This window comes from Pleuronectes platessa, chromosome 4 (genome assembly GCF_947347685.1).
Source record: "Pleuronectes platessa chromosome 4, fPlePla1.1, whole genome shotgun sequence".
In the NCBI taxonomy this organism is placed as follows: Eukaryota; Metazoa; Chordata; class Actinopteri; order Pleuronectiformes; family Pleuronectidae; genus Pleuronectes; species Pleuronectes platessa.
This window is the reverse complement of record NC_070629.1, coordinates 4,709,820-4,731,028: the sequence shown is the minus strand read 5'-3', so window position 1 is coordinate 4,731,028 and position 21,209 is coordinate 4,709,820. Positions and strand designations below refer to the sequence as shown.

At 40.7% G+C, this 21,209-nt stretch overlaps 1 protein-coding gene across 5 annotated transcripts; it reads right to left on the bottom strand.

The window, feature by feature from the left end:
• Nucleotides 1–1,965: 1,965 nt before the first annotated feature.
• On the bottom strand, nt 1,966–20,974 carry LOC128437683 (uncharacterized). 5 transcript variants are annotated; one of them, XM_053419856.1, is made up of 5 exons: nt 20,877–20,974; nt 20,709–20,753; nt 12,976–13,109; nt 3,973–11,862; nt 1,966–3,137 (listed from the first exon to the last, which is right to left on the bottom strand). In XM_053419856.1, exons 4-5 carry the CDS (start codon nt 11,811–11,813, stop codon nt 3,077–3,079), a joined length of 7,902 nt encoding a protein of 2,633 aa, XP_053275831.1. In that variant the 5' UTR covers nt 11,814–11,862; nt 12,976–13,109; nt 20,709–20,753; nt 20,877–20,974; the 3' UTR covers nt 1,966–3,076. The 5 variants fall into 5 exon arrangements, with proteins under 5 accessions (XP_053275831.1, XP_053275834.1, XP_053275829.1 ...); XM_053419859.1 differs by lacking the exon at nt 12,976–13,109 and having other exon boundaries at nt 20,877–20,915; XM_053419854.1 differs by lacking the exon at nt 20,877–20,974 and having other exon boundaries at nt 20,709–20,850.
• Between the last annotated feature and the right edge of the window lie 235 nt (nt 20,975–21,209).

Here is a 21,209-nt window from a genome sequence, read left to right as displayed (position 1 = left end):
ACGAAAGAACACACTTAAGTAAGACAATTCAAGCTTTGACCATTATGATGCTAATTATTTTACTTTGCATATATCATTGTTCTGTTCTATTTCTTCATGATAGTTCATTTTTGGGTTGCAGTTTATGTTGCGATTCCACATTTGCAATTTAGAAAAGAGACAAAACTAATGGCAGACAAATCTGCATTAATGTTAGACACTGTCTTATCTCATCAATGTTGAATGTGATTTGATTTGTTTTGATTGATTGATTGACTTGTATTTTCTCCTGTAAAAGTGAAACATTGTTTGAGAAAACAAACAATGAAGTGTTAATGTACCTCTGTGTTGTCTGTGTAACATTTTCTTTCTAAACAGGATGCTGACAATGTGTGGGGCTTGTTGCTTTAGCTTCAGTATTATTTAAGGCATATTTAAGGCTTAAACATGCTTCTGGTCAACTGAGACAAATCTGACAGCCTTTATCAAATTAAGCAAAAATACACTTAGGATATTTCTACAGTTAATATTGTGATCTGCATATGTGTCGCAGTAGAATTGAGGATAGAGCTAAAATATCTGAGTCAAGGAATATGTGCGCTGAGATTCTTGGGTCAATCTATCAATCAATCGATCAATCAAATTTGATTTGTATAGCCCATATTCACAAATCACAATTTGTCTCATAGGGCTTTAACATTGTGAGACATCCTCTGATCTTAACACTCAACAAGAGTAAGGAAAAACTACTAAAAACCCTTTTAACAGGGTAAAAATACATAGAAACCTCAGAGAGAGCCACATGTGAGGGATCCCACTCCCAGGATAAACAGATGTGCAATAGATGTCAAGTGCAGGAAAACATCATCAAGATAAAAGTTTTTAGCAGCAATGATGAGGGTAAACATTTTGAAGGATAACTTCAATACTATATATCAAGCAGTCCTGCTGCAATCATAGTCTATGGTCAGCAGCCAGCAAGATCATGATCCACTATCAAGATCGGGTGCCACTAAAATCCACAGTCATTGTCCACTGCCGCCAGTTAGGATCCATCATCAGCTTCCACCTCGGCCGTGGTCCACCACCATTATCTGACGCGAAACCCGACAAAGGATCCGCCCATTCCCACTACGATCAGCCGGGAACGACATAGAATCCACCAGACTGGATCCACCACAGCGACCTCCGACTCGCGATCCATAAATCGCAATCCATGATGATGTGGCCACAGCTGCGGACCTGGATCTGTGGGCGATAAGGCTTGGGGACTCCGGGGAAGGGGTCAAGTCAGAAACACCTATTGATGTGATATGAATTAGTTTGATGTGATAAGGATGAAGAAGAGGAAGGAGAAGCTGAAAAGAGCAGCTCCCTGTGTCATAACTTCCCTTTGCACCATCAGGTGTTTTTGCCTTGTAATCAATGATACAATGATACAGGCCGAACTTGGGGGGGCTAAGGCTCAAGGTAAATCTGACTGGCTACTGGTTTGTATGGCAGTACTGTGAAAAACCATGTGGCCCACTCAGAAGATCAGACATCAATACCTCTATGCCTTTTTAAACTAAACGCTTCCTATTTTAGAACATAGGACAAGTTACGTTCTGCCGCACTAAATAATGCATACCGCCAGTTGATGTTATCGACCTTCTAGACCTATAGCAGCATAACTAAGAGCAGGTCTGAGTCAAGCCTGGACCAGCTCTAACTATAAGCTTAATCGACAAGGAAGGTTTTAAGCCCACTTTTAAACATACAGATGTGGTCAACCTCCCGAACTGAATGTGAGAATCTACCCCTACCTCCCCCAAAAGCACAGCACAGTTCATTAACAGCCATATCATGGGTTTGTGGTGCAGTAATTTTTCATGGTATGTATAATGCACATGACTAAATTTGGAATTTTATAAGACAGGACATGTTATTTCAGGTTGCCTCAAGCAGCTTTACAGATGGAACCTTTGCTGAAATAAACACAAATACTTATGTTGTTGATAATCTGATTTATTTTGAGATTTTCACACAGCAATGATAAGCCAAAGAATATACGACTGAACATTATATAAAGGAATAGCCCTAACCCTAACCCTTAACCTAACCCTAGGAATTACGGGTTGGAATTAGAATGTCCGGTATGCAGTACCCTATAAATCTCAAATATACTTGCACAGGAAGTTCAGAATTGAGTTTTGGTGAATCTGTAGAGAGTAAATCTAGTCACTCCAGTAGGTCACAGTTTATGGAGTCATGACTGATACTGCAGTCTTCTAGTGTAACAAATTCTCCACACTAAAATGTTCACAACCATAATGAACAAATTCTTCATTGTATAAAAAAGCTGGAGATTATATCGAAGTGTGATACATATCAGACAGTGTATATATACCATATATCTGAACATAGATACTTATAGTTCAACAACCAAACACCTCACCAACACACACACCTTCACCCAAACCCCAAAATTAACACAAACAAATAAAATAAAGAGAAAATTCCTTTTTAGTTGAGGATCACATTGGAATAGATGAATGCTCTTTAGTTTAACAGCTTGTATCAATCACGTGGTTACTACAGAAAGCAACAGAGCATCTTTTGTGTTTCAATTATATGGTTTAAGTCTGTTATATAATTTTAAAGTTAATACAATCAAAGTTAAAAGGCTAGAAAATCCCATTTTAAATGTGACATAAGCAACGGTAAACACAACTGAGCCTGAAATACACTTATCCCATCGCAGAACAGCATTTAGGATTTCTCTGATTACACATCTAGATTTCTTGATGGCATGTATGATTGTTGTAGCGATCTGAATAACCAATGGCAGAAAAAATATTTTACCATGGAATTCACTTTTTCAGACTTACTTTAAAATATCTTAAACACATGTGAAATACATAGGATAAGATTTTCTTGCTGTAATCTTTGGGTTATATAGCAAGTTGCAACTCTTACATTTACATGTGAATACTAAATTCCAATGTATGATAAGATATATCTTTAAATCCCAAGCAATATAAATTTACCAAACCCCCATAAAAACATCATTAAAATGAATACCGACAGGTGTCTACACAAACGTCATGACAGGTATTTAGACCTCTGTAGTTTTCCTGACTTCTTTGCCAGCCATATTGTCAGGTGTCAATATCCCACTGTAAAAAGAACACAAGTAAATTTTTCACTTAGATCAACTGCTTACCATAATACACCATTCACTGCTAGTCTTCTCTTGTGTGTACGTTTTAGTGAATAAACAAAAACAAGGTAAAACTTGCACATTTATGCCACTTTCTGCCAGAGTGGGATATTTGTCAGGTTTTTTACAAATTTTAGTAAATACCTAAAAAATATAGGAACATTTTGCTGCCCAAGATTATCCATATTTTTTCTTTAGGGGAATAAATCAAATTTTTTTCCCCAATTTTTCCCTTTCAAGGAGAAATGGGGAGCAAGAAATAAGATCTATTTGAGATGAATTATCCTGACCAGGAATTCTTCCACTGTGTTCTTTGCCTCTGTGATTGGAATTTGATCACTGAAACAAATTCCAGAAGTTGTGTAGGCTCATGTGTAAGCCCGTCACATTGTGTTTTGGTTCTCACTGACACAAATAAAGATTAGTTGGGGAAGACAGAAGTCGGATCATTAAAGATATGGAATAAGGATCAGGTTGAGACAAGAGGAAGACCATTTCTCAGGAGCTATATACATACAAGTATGAGGAAATTGTCTAAATCTCATATTGATCTTAAATTAGCTTGGAGCAACGGATATTGTTTGAGGGAAATGAAGTGAGCACATGTTCAGCTGACACTCAGATGCCTGGTTAGTCGAGAGAGGTTACATTTAAAAGTTAAGTTAAAATGTATGATCTGATCAGGTATGGCTACAGCATGGGATGCAAAGCTGCTCTGTGAACACGTGCCTCTAATACATTTACCATCCAACCACACTCTCTTATCAAACACTCATTAAATGTAATATTACCTTTGCATTAGAGGAGTTTGGAGACTTGCTTCCTGTGTGGGTGTTGACACATAAATAGTTGGAAGTCCAAGGCCATTGTATTTTTCCACATCAGCAGTTGACTTTGTTACCACTTCAAGCATGGCTTTAGCTAATTTGCTATTCTGATTCAATTCTCCAGCTTGCGATATACTACTCGCTGGTGGTTGGTGAGCTGCTTTGATGAACTGTCCAGTGCTTGGCTTGCTGTTTACATGTTTTACCCAGTCGTTGTACTTTTTCACTTTTCCATCCTTGATCACCTTTTTGTTTTCTTTTACTGTCTCTTTTAGTCCGGCTTCCTTTGCCATATACCAGTCTCCTCCTCTGATTTCATCCGTCCTCTCTTTGTACTTGAGGAAAGGCTCCCATCGATCTGAGTGTTTCACTAGAGCGTCGGCCTCCAAAGATCGGAGGAGGCCTGCTTCCAAGGCAATCTCTTCTTTGGTGGCCTTTGGTTTCAAGCCTTGTGCCAAAGCATGAAACAGGCTGCTCTTTTCTTTGGTGGTTACTTTCACAGTCTTATTATTGATGGACACATCATAATGGCCGTCTGGGTGTTGTGAACTCTTTGGTGTGTAAATCAGTGTCACCGTTTGACTGGCAGATTTGGTGCTTGGGCTCAGCTCCTGCATTTTGGTAAGCTTACCATGGCTGTCTTGTGTTAGGATGACAACCTTAGTGCCAGTGGTTTCTGATAGGACTCTGATATCAAGAATAGTAGTGGCTGTCGAGGAGTCCTTGATCTTTTCAGCATGAGACTCTGAGCGTTTACCAGACTCTCTGTCCTGTTTACGTTTTGAATTCATGTCTACTGACATGTGTGAGATGTATCTGTTGTTTTGTCCAGCCATGAGTTTGTCCTCTGTTTTTTCACTCTTCAAGCCAGTTCTTACATAACCCCTAATGGTATTATTCACTTGGCCTACGGCCTTTGAAACAAAGTGACTGGAGAACTTTTGGTGGAACACTTCTACCAAAGCATCTGCTAATAAAGCACTGGTTTCGTTGGCTAAATCCTGCTTGAAGTCTTCCAGGATCTTCATTTCTGAAGCAGACAGATCATTTCGTTTCACTTTCTCTGTCAATTGGTTTTTCTCTTTAAATGTATTCAGCTCTTTGTGAAGGTTGGAGAAAAACTGGCTTGAAAGCCGGGAGACTGCACAGGTGGCTTCTGCTGCCAGTGAGGCCATGTGAATGCATTGAATGACTTTCAGAAATCTAAGTGTTTTGCCTTTGGCCTCTGATGCTGCACTGTCAATCACCTTAGTGATGGATGAGTTCAGCTTGTTCTGCCATTCGAGGTCAGCGTAGAATGGCTGTAAGGCCGTTTTGCTTATCGTCTTGAAAATACCCAGACGTTTGCCCTTTCTGTTCTTATCCTGCAGGAGATCAGACATTTGTTTTTTATCCTCAAGGTGAGAGAGCAAAATGGATTCTATCAATCCAGCCAAAGGATCCTTTTCCATGTTGTTTTTTACAAAATTTGCAGTAACCTTTGTCATCTGATTCTTAATACCTTTTAGTATTTCTTCCAATACAGCATCTTCTGCCTTCCCAAATGCATGAATAATGATTTCTTCTGCCACTTTCTTTGCTGTTTGTTTCACTGCATTCTTCATGTTTGTCTTTGTCACAACACTCAGGCCTTCTTTAACCTGTTTGGAGAAAAACTTTGGTAATGACTTAAGTTGTTTGCATGGTCCCTTGACCAACATTTTAGCAGCTTTGAAGCCCTTTGAAATCAGCTTTCCAACCCCAAACCCAATGAGAGAAATACCAATAGATATTGCTTTTTCTATAGCCCATGATTGCCAACTGAATTCTCCGTTAATCATGGACTTAATGCCAGTGATGCATTCTGATATTCCTTCACTGATCAGCCCAATGCCGACTTGAGCTAATGTTCCAAACGTAAAGGCAGTGAGCAGTGTCCCTCCAACGATCTGCAGAATGCCGAGACAGAACACCAGCAGAGCTTCCCATGGGAACCGAGGCTGCTCTTCCACGGAAAACACATATTCCAGACCTTTACTGTACAGATTGTAGGCCTCTATTTGGAGATCTTCATCTGTGCTTGACACCAGGGAGAACATGGGTAATTTCTTGGTTGTTGCATCCCTTCCTTTGTCTTTTATTTCCTTCAGCTTCTCCATAGCCTCACAAATGTTTTTATCAAAGTAGCTGAACAAGTTGCACTTGGTTATTAACTGTTTTTCAAGGCTGGTTGGTTGTTCACTGCTTTTTAATTCAACAGAGGCCATTTTTACAAACTGCAGGCAGACCATGCATTCCTCACTGAGGTACTTCAGAGACTCCTGTGCTTTCTTGAGATCATTGCCGGCCGTAGTCAGGTAATCTCCATTCTGCTGTTTTATAGAGCAGTATGCATGATTGTAAAAAGCTATGGCTGCCCAACTTTCATCTTGTAACATTGCTTTTTCAAAAAGCTTCATGCTGACGTCCCATTTTTTTTCGCTCAGTGCGAGATTCCCAAACTGGATGTAGTGATAAATGCTGGAGCATGGTGAAGTCTGAATTTGAGAATGACTTTGTGCCACGGACAAATCAGCTTTCAAGCTCTTTTCCAATTCATTTCTTTTTAAGTTGTCAATTTCCTCTGATTTAGTTTGCAACCAAATCCCCCAGAACTCATTCATGATGGCAACAACAACTCCTCGCTCATCTCCATCGGTGTTCCTGTAAATTCCCTGGAGGGTCTTGCAGTATTCTGCGAAAAGGTCCTCCCGCAGTTTCATCTCAGTAACATCAGCCATCATGTCATTTGTCCTTTCTGCTGCAAGTCTATTCCTTGTTTCTTTTGCCTCCTCCAGAGAAGACACTGTCTTGAGGGACTCCTGTACATGATCAGTGGTCATGATTATCTGTGCAGATCCAGGTTTACCCTTGCGTGCAGTTCGGCCAAATGCCTGAAGTTCCACTCTCGTGTTCTCAGAAAGGAAGGAGAGGACCACAAATAATCCTCCATTTTTGTTCACCTTGTCAGACACTTTGATGTCGGTGCCACGTCCAGCCAGGTTTGTGGCAACAATGACATCCCCAGGATCCAGTTTCTTAATTATTTTGCTTGAACTGTCTTTGTCACTCCGGCTGTAGAGAATGATTTGACCTGGGATGACATTTTTTAGCATTTCATAGAGCTCTTTGGCTTTGGTAATAGTTTCACAGATCAACAAGGCTGCTCTCCCCTCTCTGAATGAATTTGGGCAAACTTGATCCATAATCACATGGCAAATTTTAGATTTCCACTCTACAGCTGAAGTCTCCAGATTGCCCTTGACCTCAAATAATTTCCTCTGGTTAAAAGTTGGCATTTTACAGGCTGAGAGATTGGGATATAGATCCTGCAAAAACAGCATGTCGGTTTCACTCCCCAGTGTCCCTGTGGTCCCATATATTTTCCCATCGTATTTTTCAAAAAAGGCAAGGTTAGAGATAAAGTTTGTCACTGTTGAAATCGTGCTCATTTTGATTTGGTGTTTGATCTCAACAAACTGCTGCAGGCCATCACCCCATTTCTTATTTAGTTCCACGATACCCGTGGATCTGTAGTCAACGGGACAAACACAGTCATTTTCCACAACATACTCTCGTCCTTGCCTAAGTCTCTTTGCCAGAAAGGCATTCTGAACCCAAACTGGCAATTTACTCTCGATCAGATTTTTCAAGAATCCAGGGATGCTGATTTTCCCTGTATGGTTTGTGCATGGAGTGTACTGAATCTTATCTAAGATGAATTCTGTGATGGGATTGGCTAGAACTTCCTCAGAATCATAGAGAGCAGAACACAAGCCATCATCAAAAACAAGAAATGTAAGTTTTGGAATGTCTTGGTTGTTGTACGGTGTGGACTTTCTAAGAGAGAGCAATCCATTATCATCTAACGTGTACACAGTGAAACCATAGGGGACAAACTGCTCAATTTTTGGGAAAAAATTTATCACGTCATTCTGACTCACGGTTTTCAGTTTCCTGAGAATCTCATCTTTTTCGCTATTGTAGATTTCCTCTGTAAATCCCTTAGGCACAATCCCTGACTCTTCAGCAATATGTAAAACGTCCATGGGGTCATCTATTCCATCCATGTCAATTGAGTCGAATATGCTCTTATAGAATGAACAAGGGGGACCCTGTACGAATGTGATGTGTCCTGTGGACAGGAAGCCATACTGGCTGGCATGGCCCCAGATCATGGCCAGGATAACATTCAGGTGCTGCATGGAGACCATGGGGCTGGAGAGATATGTCAGCTGCACTCCCTGATCCAACAGCAGTGAGTCCACTTCATCGATGATGATACACTGATAGCTGCGATCTGTTCTCACATCCTTCATCTCAAATATCTGGCGAAGGTGATCTGCAGCAAAGGTTTCAATTGTTCCATAGACCACGTCCTTCTGGTAGCATTTTTTTCTATCCTCATCTTTAGTCTTGTTTGTGTTTGTGTCAGCCGTGATGTCAAAGTACTTGTAGAAGTTGTTCCATTCTTCTGCATCTCTTTGACATAACACAGATGAGCTGGACACCACATCAACCTTTTCGCCCCGGAGTACACGCAGCGCTGCAAACATTGCTATGACACATGACTTGCCCTCTCCAGTTCCCATCTCCAGAAGCTTACCAGTGTCAGACAAAGCCAAGAAGCACCAGCTTGTCAACTGAGTGGCTCTGGGCCACCACTTTTCTTCAGCAATGCACACATGTACAGCATTGCATAAGACTGCTAGGATCTCCTGCAAGTCTTCTGTCTTTGTGCTATGACTCAGCTTCTTAGCTTGCTTTAGATTAGTATGTTTTTTGATTTCACCCGATTTAATCATGTTTTCAACCCCCTTTACTATAGAATAAGACTTCTCCAGGGTTTTTTCGTCAATGTTTTTCATCTGCCGAATTTCATCAAAAAGACACTCAAGGCTTTTTGTTTCCTCCTTTTCAAAGCATCTATCCAAATGCTGCATCACTTTCTCAGTATCAAGGACACTCAAGAGCTCAAGGAGAGACTGATTCTTCTCATCTGTCCACCTAGAAGACACTTGGTATGTTTCTATCAGATGTAAAATCTTCATGATAGAAATGCAGTCTTTATCGTGATGGTGGTCAGTTAATGTTACAAGGAGGGCTATAACCTCCTCTGGTGACCATCTTTTTTGTGCTGTAAGATTTGACACCATCTGGAATTGCCCTGCATGGTAAAAAAGAATCTCCAAACACAAGTTGCCAACCAGGGATGCCCCTTGTTTCTCACATTCCGTTTCTCCACTAAACTCTTGGAGGAGTTTCTCAAGAATGGATAGGATGTAGACCTTATTGGAAGGCAAATCTTTTCCAGTGAATTTTTGTGAAATGGCTATGACTTTACTGTCTTCATCTGTGCTTTTGCTAAGGTTAGAATGTAGGACCTGAAAAAGAGCCTTGATAAATCTGTCTCTAAGTTCCATCTCCTCAATGTAAAAATTACCCATAAGGCTTTTCAGAGTGTCTGCAGCAAACACCAAAGCATTATTTTCATTGAGCACTGAGAGTTCGAGATTATAGGAAGCACTGAGGCATCTGTCTTCAATGAGAAATCCTCGACTAAGGAGAGGGCTCCCTGCTTCCATTCCCTTCAAGCCACATTGAAGGTAATCAGACACAAAGTCATCCATTGTACCATACACAACATCGGCTTCATAGACATCCATCAATGATGTGTTGTCTTTCCTCAAGTTTGTGTTGAGTGTTGCAGCCATCTCAGTCAGCACCAGCACACACAACCTCAGCATCTGCAGCACTGTTTGCCACCATCCTTTGGTGTCAGACACTGCTTTGTCTGGTTCATAGACATCCATCAATGATGTGTTGTCTTTCCTCAAGTTTGTGTTGAGTGTTGCAGCCATCTCAGTCAGCACCAGCACACACAACATCAGCATCTGCAGCACTGTTGGCCACCAGCCTTTGGTGTCAGACCTTGCTTTGTCGGCAATGTCGGCTTCATAGACATCCATCAATGATATGTTTTCTTTCCTCAAGTTTGTGTTGAGTGAAATCCCCAGGTGCTTGTAGAAGTCAGACCACTCTTTAGTTTGATTGAGTGAGTAAATGTTAGAGCTCAACACAATGTCCACTTTCTTACCCATGAGGACTTTTGTGGCTGCAAACATGGCTGTGACACATGGGTCCAACTTCACACCAACCAATCCTTGTGTTTCAGTCTTCTCAGTCAGCACCAGCATACACCACCTCAGCATCTGTAGCACTGTTGGCCACCAGCCTTTGGTGTCAGACACTGCTTTGCACAGCTGAGAGAGTGAATTTTGGATTTCATTTACATTCAGGTTTCCACTTTTGAAGGAATCTCTCATAAAAGGTTCACCTTTTGGGGCTTTTTCTGAATATTTTAGGACACCGTTGGTAATGTTTTTCATCATGGTGACAACAGAATCATCTAAGTTATTGAGTGTTTTTAATTCTGCTAGAGCTGAATCTAGAGTGCTCTCATCTTGTTTTCTGAGAGTCTTACAGAAGTCAAGTAGGAATCTCTCAGGGCCAAGGACGTCCAGAGCTTGGGTGAGGGAGTTTCCAGAGTCATCTGTCCACTCTGGTGATAGGTCATACACTTGTACTAATGTGAGCACTTCAGTGATGGGAGCATCCTCTTTATATTTCTCTGACAGCACTTTGAGCAGAGTCACTGCCTCAGTTGGTGTCCATTTGCTTGTTTGCACAATTCTGAGGAGTATTTCAGTGGATCCTACATGTCTCTCCTTGCCATTTAAATGTGTGAGTGTGGACAGGAGAAGCTCCAAGCACTGGATCTCCATCTTCAAAATGAACGCGGAGGCTCTTCCAACTGCACTCTGTAGTGATGTTGTGAGTGTGCCCAAGAATTCTATAAGAAAGAGATCTTCAGCTGTGAGGTCCTGCTCAGCCCATTGTTTAGCTATGAAAGCTGCATCACAGCTGCCAGGGTCAGTGAAGAAGTGCATCAGGTTCAGGTACAGGGCTTGAGTTAGCAGGAAACTCTCAGAGACATTGCATGCTGATTGGCTGATGTGGCTCACCAGGGACTGCACATGATTGGAGATGGCCTTCAGGGAAACTCCCTCAGATATCTCCAGGGACAGGGCACACAGCTCTGTGATTAACACCTGGGCATGCTGCAGAGTGCTCAGAGATGGAGGAGCACTGATCCATTCATCAAACAGGAGATTGTCCAGGGCTGTCAGGATGCTGCCCAGCTGGTCAGCACTCAGCTGAACTAGACTGAGGTCTGAAATTGGGATGCTGCATTTTGATGAAAGAGTTTCCAGAAGATCATCATAATCAGATTCGTTCTTTGCATCAAACTCATGCAGATGGCTTATTAGAACGTGTCGCTTGGTCACAAGTTCCTCTTTCATGGTGCTCTCTATATGCTCTTCCGCTTGCCTTTGTGATTCCTCAAGCCTTTGATTCAATTCTTCTTGTTTCTTTTTTTCAGCCTCTTGAGCCTTCCTCTCCTCTTCTTGTCTCTGCTCCTCTCTCCTTCTCTCCTCTTCTTTTCTCTGCTCCTCTCTCTTTCTCTCTTCTTCTCTCCTCCTCTCTTCCTCTCTCTTCCTTTGTTCCTCATCTCTGATTGGCTTATAAAAACAATGTTGGCATTGGTATTGATTATCGTAACCGACTGGTCTGTAGTATTCGCCTCCATTGTAGACATAAACATGTTGGCCAATGACAGTAGCTTTGTACAAATCGTTGAAAGAATGGCACGGAGGCAAGACTTTAGAACATACACAGCATCTCAGGCGGTTGCCCATTTTTCTCTCTGATGGTGCGTTCCCCATGCTTATTAATTTCTCAGTAGCTTAGCAATGAAGTGTGACCAGATTATTCCTGAAAGATAAAAGAAATACACAAACACATCGTTTTGTATTTGTATAAAATTGAACTTAATGACATTATTATCTATCACACTTGGTAGTTGTGTACCTACAATATTTACAACAGCAGCAGATGAAGCCACAAATAGAAACACTGTTAGTGTTGTGTTGGTAGAGATGATTCTGACCCAGCAGGTCTCCCTTAGTCAATGTCCTCAGGAAGTTTGACTGTGTAACAGTAAACCTTTACGGTACATTTATCCTCATGTTGCTTCTATATTTGTATTTTTTGTTTAGACCATGATACTTTTATTACCGGTCTGTTGTGGTGAATGTTTGCCTGTTGGTCCTGATGCACTGTGATGTTTGGTGCAGTTTGTTAAAGCAGCCTCTAGAGGACAGCAGTGTACAAATTTTAATCCTGCACAGATGAGGCATAACTCGGTGATTATTGGGTAAAAGGTCTTTCCTTTTTAAGCATCTCTCATGAGTTTCAGAAACAAAGTAAATATTACCAACAAAAAGAACAATTACACTGCACACAATGTCAAGTCTTTTGTGTGAATCTTTGGCAACTATTTCAACCACTTCTGTAACTGCAGCTGCCATTAAATGGAGCTTTTAAACATCATGGAAACAAAAACTGTTTCAGGTAACAGTAGTAAAAACCGATCTGGAAAACAGGCTTTAACTATGATTTCTTCGACATTAGTTATTTCCTCCAAGGTTATGTTAAACTCTGTTATTTGTTATTTTTGTGTGATCTGGTGTCATGGCGGAGTGAGGACGTCCTGTGTAAAACTCTCCTCGCCTATTTTGTACTTTCTTCTGTTTAAAACACGTTTTTAGTTTAGAGTCAAGTTGCACAAATTTTCTGAATGTTCAGGCCACGCCGCCCGAAGCCGGTGATGGAAATCAAACGTCAGACAATCCCAGATTGGAGCTAACACACTGGGCAAGTAGAGAACGCAAAGCTACACGCTAAACTGGACACATTCTTGAAAACTTCTCGAGGAGGACCAATATAAGGGTGACTGGTCTGGAAGAGAAGATTGAAGGAAATCATCCCTCTGTCTTCATAGAAAAGTTCCTGACCGAGGTGTTTGGAGAGGAAAGTTTCACTCACCCACCCGTGGTGGACCGTGCCCATCGCACTCTGAGACCGCCACAGCCGACAGGTCCCCCGAGGCGCTATGGTGGTGCGCATGCATTACTACCAGACGAAGAGCAGATTCTGCGGATGTCGTGGGAGAAGGGCAGCTGAAATACAGAGGAGCTCATATTAGCTTTTACCCCGATCTCAGCGCAGACTTACTATGTAGAGGAACCTCGTTCCTCCCAGTCAAGAAACAGCTTCGGGAGGCAGGAGTGAAGTACTCTCTGCTACATCCAGCAAGGCTCTGGTTCTTTTTAAATGGAAAGAAATAGGAGTTTGAAACTTTAGCCGAAGCGTCTGCTTTTGTCAAGTCCAAGATTCTACCAGCGGTGACATCAGAAAACAACGGAGAGTGATGGTACTTTATAATTTCTACTGCCCTATCTTCTAATGTTATTCTTTTAAATTATTATTATAATATATATATATATATATATATATATATATATATATATTTCCTACGGGTTCATACTGTAAAATGAACGTTTAATGACCTGCTTGTAGAAGATTGGATGACAATATAACCTCCTTCATATTAGTTGGACTTGTTTTTCACCTCGGCACAAAATCAGAGGCTTTAATTGAGTGAGTTTGATGGCTAAATGTGTCAGGCAGAATATAGCCTTGTGACAAATACCAGATAGACATCTTATCAAAGGAGGTAAACAACATAATAATTGACTGTTTAAACGTGTTTCATTATCTTATGTTAAGAGGAGGAGAGTTAGGTGCAAGCGATGTTTAGCTGATATGCACCTTTTCGCACTTGTTTTTTGGGGTATTAATACACTTAGGTTGGGTTAGTGCTGGGGGAGTGGGGAAAGCATCCTTTTTACTTTTTTGTCTTTTTGTAATGTACATGTCGCATCTTTTAGTTTTTTGAATGTGTTATTTTTATTATCTGTGGCCATCCTTTTTTATTCTGACACCCTTTATACTACACAGAACAATGTTCTGTCTCCTTGCATTATATATGCTATTACAGCACAACTCTGTAAAGTATGAGTAGAGTTAAGGCCAGCGCATGCTTCTGCGTTTTCACGGGCCCGCAAGCACAAGAGCCCTTCCGGGCCCCTTACGTGCTTATGTATCCCTTCTTACGTGCTTACGTGCGTCGCCAAATTTGTCTAAATATATGGCAAAGCTCCGGGAGCCTCACGCAGCCCGCAAGGCTGTGATTGGTCGGCTAACTACATCCTTTCCGGAGTCGCATTTCCGGTTTCATGCCACATAATACCGGCAGAAACAAAGGAAGACTTAGAAGAACGAATATGGACCAAATAGAAGAGCGTTTGGAAGAAGAGATCCGAAAGTATGTCCACTTGTATAATCCGTCACTTACTGGCAGATTAGTCCACCATAAAAAGACTATGAGAAGCCGCCGTGGCGATGCAAATAAACAGTCGACAAAGAATAAAGAAGGCGTCTATAACCGTCTTCAACAAAAAATTTTACTCCGCCTAGTGTTCTGGCGGGGAATTGCCTTGTAACACTCGCAACGGTTTGTGAAGCATGAATGAGAACGAGTCCTTCGACACAGCTGCGTGAAAAGCCGCAGACACAGTTGCAGAAGCATGCGCCGACCTTTAAGAATAGTGGTAGAAAAGTGAAGCTCATCTCTTGGAATGTGAAATCCCTGAATCACCCTGTGAGGAGGAACAAGGTACTGGCACATTTAGGTCAACTTGGGGTAGGGGAAGCCTTCCTCCAAGAGACACACTTACGAAGTGCAGATGTTTTAGGTATTCAGAGGAGTTGGGTGGGAAAAGTCTTTCATTCCAAGTTTAACGCTAGGGCCAGGGGCGCAGCTATTCTTATACACAAAAGTGTTACCTTTGATAGTGATCAGATAATTGCAGACACGAATGTCCGTTTCATCATCATCACCGGTCATCTTTTCAACAAACCTGTTGTTCTTGCCAGTGTATATGCTCCAAACTGGGACGACAGCGCTTTTATTAACTCCTTTTTTCGACTGTCCCTGGGGTCAATAGCCACCACTTGATTGTTGGGGGTGACTTTAACTGTGTTCTTTGCCCCAGTCTTGATCGGTCTTCTACCAGACATGCAAAACGGTCTAAAATGGCCACAGCTATTAGTACCTTTATTGAGCAGTACGGAATGGTTGACCCCAGGCGTCTTCACTTCCCTACAGGAAAGGCTTTGTTTTTCTTTTCACCAGCTCACCATACATTTTCTAGGATGATTATTTTATTCTAGATGCGTGGCTTATACCCTTTTCTAGCCCTCCCACTAATCATAGTATAGTTATATCTGACCACGCCCCCCTATTCTTTGAACTAAATTTTCCTGATCATCATTCCCCATATAAACAGTGGCGCCTGAACTCTCTTCTACTGTCTGACAGCGCTTTTGTCAAATTCCTCCAAACCCACATTGAGATCAATGCTTCACCGGAGGTATCTCATAGAATCATATGGGAAGCGCTGAAAGCATTCTTGCGAGGCTAAATCATTGGCTATGCCTCAAATACCAAAAAGGCAAGGATGGCTAAAGTGAAAGAGCTTTCTGTAAAAATCTCACAGCTGGACAATCAGTATGCCTCGGCGCTTACTCCAGAGCTTTATCAAAAGCGGATTCACCTACAGACTGAGTTTGATCTAGGCTCTACCTCAGCAGCAGAGCAGCTGTTACTAAAGTCCCGACATTCGTTTCATGAGTTTGGCGACAAAGCAGGCCAGCTTCTTGCTCAACAAGCGCGCCAAACTGCAGCCTCACGCCAGATAACTCAAATTAAGACCACCTCGGGTTCAGTGACCACAGACCACAAGGAGATTAATGATCCCTTTGTAGCGTTTTATACAAACTTATACTCGTCTGAATATGATGTTGTAGCTTCGAAATTTGAATCTACCAACCCTTGAGAACTCCCAGAAAGATTGATTCCCCCCTGACGCTGGAGGAGGTTTGTGATGCCATTAAATATATGCAATCTGGCAAATCCCCCGGACCAGACGGGTTCTCAGTGGAGTTCTTTACAGAAATTTACAGAAGACTTATCCCCAATACTACCATCTAAGTATCTATGAATCATTTTCAATTGGTCATCTCCCTGAACCTCTGAACCAAGCCTCTATCTGTCTCCTACCTAAAAAGGGCAAAGACCCCTTGTTGTGCGGGTCTTAAAGATTTCCCTTCTAAATGTGGACTGTGAAATTCTTGCTAAGTCCCTTGCTCTGCGGCTTGAAAATACTCTTCCCAAACTAGTGCTACCTGACCAAACCGGATTTATCTGAGGCAGATATTCGCATTCTAATATCCGTAGGCTCTTCGATATTATTTATACTAACACCTGTTCGGAGGATCCTGAACTTGTAATTTCCTTAGATGCAGAGAAAGGCGTTCGACCGGGTGGAGTGGGAATATTTATTTATGATCATGAGGAAATTTGGCATCGGTGATGAATTTATCTCCTCGGTTAAATTGTTGTACGCCTCTCCTTTAGCCTCTGTCCATACTAATGACTCTTTCTCAAAATATTTCCTACTACATAGAGGCACGAGACAGGGCTGTCCTATGAGTCCCCTGCTTTTTGCTCTGGCGATTGAACCGCTTGCGGCTTCTATTCGTCAATGCCAGGCAATTGAAGGAATAACTCGAGGAGACACAACACATAAGCTATCGCTTTATGCCGATGATTTACTTTTGTACATTGCTAACCCAGTATCCTCTTTGCCGCACGTCCTGTCTACTTTGGAACGATTTGGAAAGTTTTCAGGTTACAAACTGAATTTAGAAAAAAGTGAACTTTATTCCATAAACAAAGCAGCTCTCGATGTCCCAACCCCAGCCTTCCCATTCAAGAGAGTGTCTTCCCATTTTAAATACCTTGGGGTAGTGGTGCGGCGATCTTTTCCCAAGTTGTATAAATTAAACTTCACACCATTACTGGATCAGTGCAGGCAGGACATAAACCGCTGGCGCAAGTTACCTTTATCATTAGCTGGCCAGATCAATCTAATTAAGATGAATGTTCTTCCTAGGTTTCTGTATTTGTATCAATGTATTCCCATTTGCATTCCCAAAAAACACTTTTCTAAACTCGACAAAATACTATTTGCATTTATATGGGATAGCAAGACCGCCCCGTATTCGCAGAACTTTTTAACAAAGGCCAAAAAAGTTAGGAGGTATGTCAATGCCTAATTTCACTTCACTATTACTGGGCTTGCAATGTTCAAAAGGTCATAATGTGGGCTAATAGTGGTGCAGATGTGGAAACTCTTGCTTGGGTTAAATTGGAATCTTTTAAATTACAACTCCATTCACTGGTTACAGCCCCCTTGCCTCTTAACGCTGGTTCTTTTAAATACCCTGTAGTTGCCCATACTGTGAAGATCTGGGTACAATTTCGGAAGCATTTTGGCCTGCAGAGTGCATCAATACAGGCTCCTATTGCAAATCATCTTTTCTCCCCTTCCAAGTCAGATCTGGCCTTTTGGGCCTGGCATGGTAATGGGATTAGACTTGTTAAGGATCTCTATGTTAACAAGGTGTTTGCCTCACTTGATCAATTGTCAGACAAATATACGTTGCCCCGTTCCCATTTATTTCGATATCTACAGATTAGGCACTTTGTAAAAAGGGTTTACCACCCTTTCCCTGAGCAACCCCCAAGCACGCCCTTAGATAGTCTCCTAGAACTTAAGACTGGTCTCAAGGTCACCATCTCTTGGATTTATGGGGAGATTGACACAATAAACCCACAGTCTCTGAATAACCTAAGGACAATTTGGGAACAAGACCTAGGCCTTTCATTTGCTGATGGTCAGTGGGCTTCCTTGGCCAGGTTCACTCCTCTCACCCCTTTGCTAGGCACGGTCTAATACAGTTTAAGATAGTTCAACGTCTCCATTTCACCAAAGAGAAATTAGCAAGAATATACACTAATACTGATCCCACATGTGACCTATGTAAGCTAGCCACTGCAACCTGGCTACACATGTTTTGGCTATGTTCGAGCCTCCAAACATATTGGGAGAAAATCTTTGCATCGCTTAGTGACATCTATGACATGACGATTGAACCTCAACCTGTCATTGCACTCTTTGGGGTGATGCCTGAAGGCACAGTAGGGCCAGTTGGCATGCATGTTGTGAGCTCCTTTACCACTCTGCTAGCTCGGCACCTTATCCTCCTTAACTGGAAGAGGCCGGTGTCACCATCTCATACAAGATGGCTTAAAGAGATCATGTTCTACTTGAAGCTTGAAAAGATTAAATATACACTGAGGGGAGTCACAGACACATTTTAGACCTTTTCTTATATATTATGACAATTTAACCCAAATAACCGCCTTGGTCTATTCATAATATCTTTAGCATAAAACAGTGCATTACATGTTTATTTATTGTTGTTGTTAAGGGGATGCTGGGTTGGGGAGGGGGTGGGGGGAGGGCACATGGGACGGGAATTATGTAGAATGCATTTCAAATGCTGACTGTGAATTATCCTGCTTTCTATTGTGTGTGTAATTTATGTTATGAAGATGGAGATTTCCTGCAGATCTTATAGATATCAAGTCAGTGTTTATTGCAGTGGTAAAGCTCAGAGGTGAGCTCGTAATCTTAAAACCTGTCACGGACTGGAAAGTGTGTTTGAGACAAGAGACAATTTACTTGCTGTATAATGTGACAATTTCAATATCCACAGATTTGCAATTTTACAAAATGGAAAAATCATGTTATTATTATTATTATTGTTATTATCATTATCTTTATCATTCTTTGCTGTTTTTTTGTTTTTTTTTCTCTCAACACATTAACTGTGATTATGCCTGCAATTGAAATGTGATGCATGCTACGCTACTCTTCTAATTGACTTTATCATGAAATGTATGTTTTGCAAACAATTATAAAAAAACAAAAAAACTCTGTTATTTGCTCATCATTGGGCTTGGGAAGTGTTTTGCAGCTCCTATGACATCTCTGTAAGTAAATATAAGACAAGGGGATCTACCCCAGCAAATATATCTAACCTACTCTATTAATACAGAGAACAGTATGAGAACATTTGTTAGAATTTTTCTTCCCTCAAAACATTGGAGGGCAAACTAAATGTACCATGTATGTATGTGTTGTGATTAATACTTTTCATTTTATTGAGGTATAAATTTGTATTTTATGTCACGGAAGAGGTGTAAAAAGTGAAGCATATACACCTTGAGGAGCTGAATGGTAAAAGACAATATCTAGGGATGATAACTGTATTATCAGTTGTATAGTAATACTAAAAGAAAATCAAGCATCTCGTGCTGCTAGTCATACATAAACATAAAAGAAAAACATAAACAGAGTTGATTTTATTATTTGAGTTTTTATATGATGGTAAAATACTTGATGTAATTTAAGAACCACAGTATTAGTGTTTAATGTGCTTATCAAGTATCAAGCAAAATCCTTGGATGCAGTTAACCAATCAAAGTAAAAGTATTTGATGTAGCTACAGTATGACAGTAAAAGTACTTTAGCACTTTAAGTATGATGATATAAGTAAGCTCCTTTATGCAGTTAAAAAAGAACAGCAAAAGTATTTCATGTGGTTAGAATATAACAGTAAAATAATTTAATGAAGCTTAAGTATGACAAAAAATTTGTTGTAAAATACAAATATTACATTTTTTAAATTAAAGTTGATTTAATTTATGGCAATAATAATATTTAATCTTCTTAAATGATCAAAATGAATGTATTAATGTGGTTAAAATATCCCAGTAAAAGTATTTCATGTAGTTAGAGTAAGAAAATAGCAATGTTTAATGTAGTTACAATATAACATTAGGAGTATTTATCATACTAAATGTATGGCTTTATAGTTAAAGGTAGTGCTCGAAATTTTTTTCTGAAAAACGTTGCATTCTATTTGTTCAAGTCCACATCCCGACATCAATTACATTTTTTTTTAGATAGAAGCTAGTGTCTGTGGCCCTCACAGGACCAATCATGTGGACCAAATGAAATGATTAGTGGGCGTGTCTGTCTGTCACTAACCAGCCAGCTTACCTGTGCTCTCACTGCACATGACCAGAGTCTTCACAAGCCAGACAGAGATACAACGCTGAAGCAGAGCTAATAGTCAGTAATTTGCGTGTGAGTCAAAGAATCATTGGATTCTAGTAGTAGTCAGTCAGTGCAAGTTCATATGTTTTATGGTGTAGCTTTGATGAAAGGACCGATTGAAGAGGAATGTATCAGTTGCATATTTTCAAAGTGTAGCCTGTTCTTGCCAAGATTACCACCCCTATCTTTAACTTATCAATGTAAACACATTTCATGTGGTTAAAGAACTAGTCTAAAATTAAATCATTGCGCTGTGATGTGTTTTCTGTGACTAATTTCTGATTTTGGCTGACATGATCTGATACACTTCGATAGAGAGTTATTGAAATGAGCACAGCGCTGCTGATATTTGTACAGTTAGCCACTACTTGTTGAGACCTGTCCTGTAAGGGGCTTTCATCCAAGGCATATCATTTTTAACATCTCGACTCTGTCTAAACATACGCCGCACATAATTTAACGCCATGATCCCATGCAATATGACATGACATCTATCTTTGACAAGTCTTGGCTAATATCCAAATACATTTATTACAGTAATCACGATCACACAAAACAATTTATTTGTAAACAAAATAGTTTGTTATAAGTTAAATGGGAAGCATGGAGCTCAAATTTACTTACTGTCAGTGTAGTTTGCAGCCAACCTTGAATCTCATGAACTCCTTTCTGAGTCAGACATAAGCACACAGAACAGACACAGCTGTATCAGACAAATAATCCAGACAATAATACCATACAAACAATGAAATACAGTGAAATTAAAAAAATGATCATCTGTAAGCTTCATACCTCCTCCAGAGACAAGTGTGAGTCTCAGACCCACCTGTTCATTAAACCTGATTTATATACTGTTGACCACACCCTAATGGGTTGGTTTCCATGGGTCGGACTTAAAGTGTAATGGAAAATTCCACTGATCAATTACTACCGTGAATAATGTCTTACTACTGTTTTGGCTTTTTCCTGTGCACTTAGCGGATGCAACCTCAAACTTCAAGCACTTACTTGGTAATTTCACCTCCTGTTGAACTTTATCTGTTACATGTCTAGTTTGGAGTCGATTGCACCATGTATGTCCGAGATACACAACCTCGTGTTTTGATGGCGTGTAATCAAACTTCG

Excerpts from the sequence above, each read along its gene's own strand:
- LOC128437683 (XM_053419856.1), bottom strand. The coding sequence starts at position 11,813 with ATGGGGAACGCACCATCAGAGAGAAAAATGGGCAACCGCCTGAGATGC. Across the intron at positions 3,138-3,972 it reads CAAACTCCTCTAATGCAAAG|TGGGATATTGACACCTGACA; the intron begins GTAATATTACAT and ends TTCTTTTTACAG.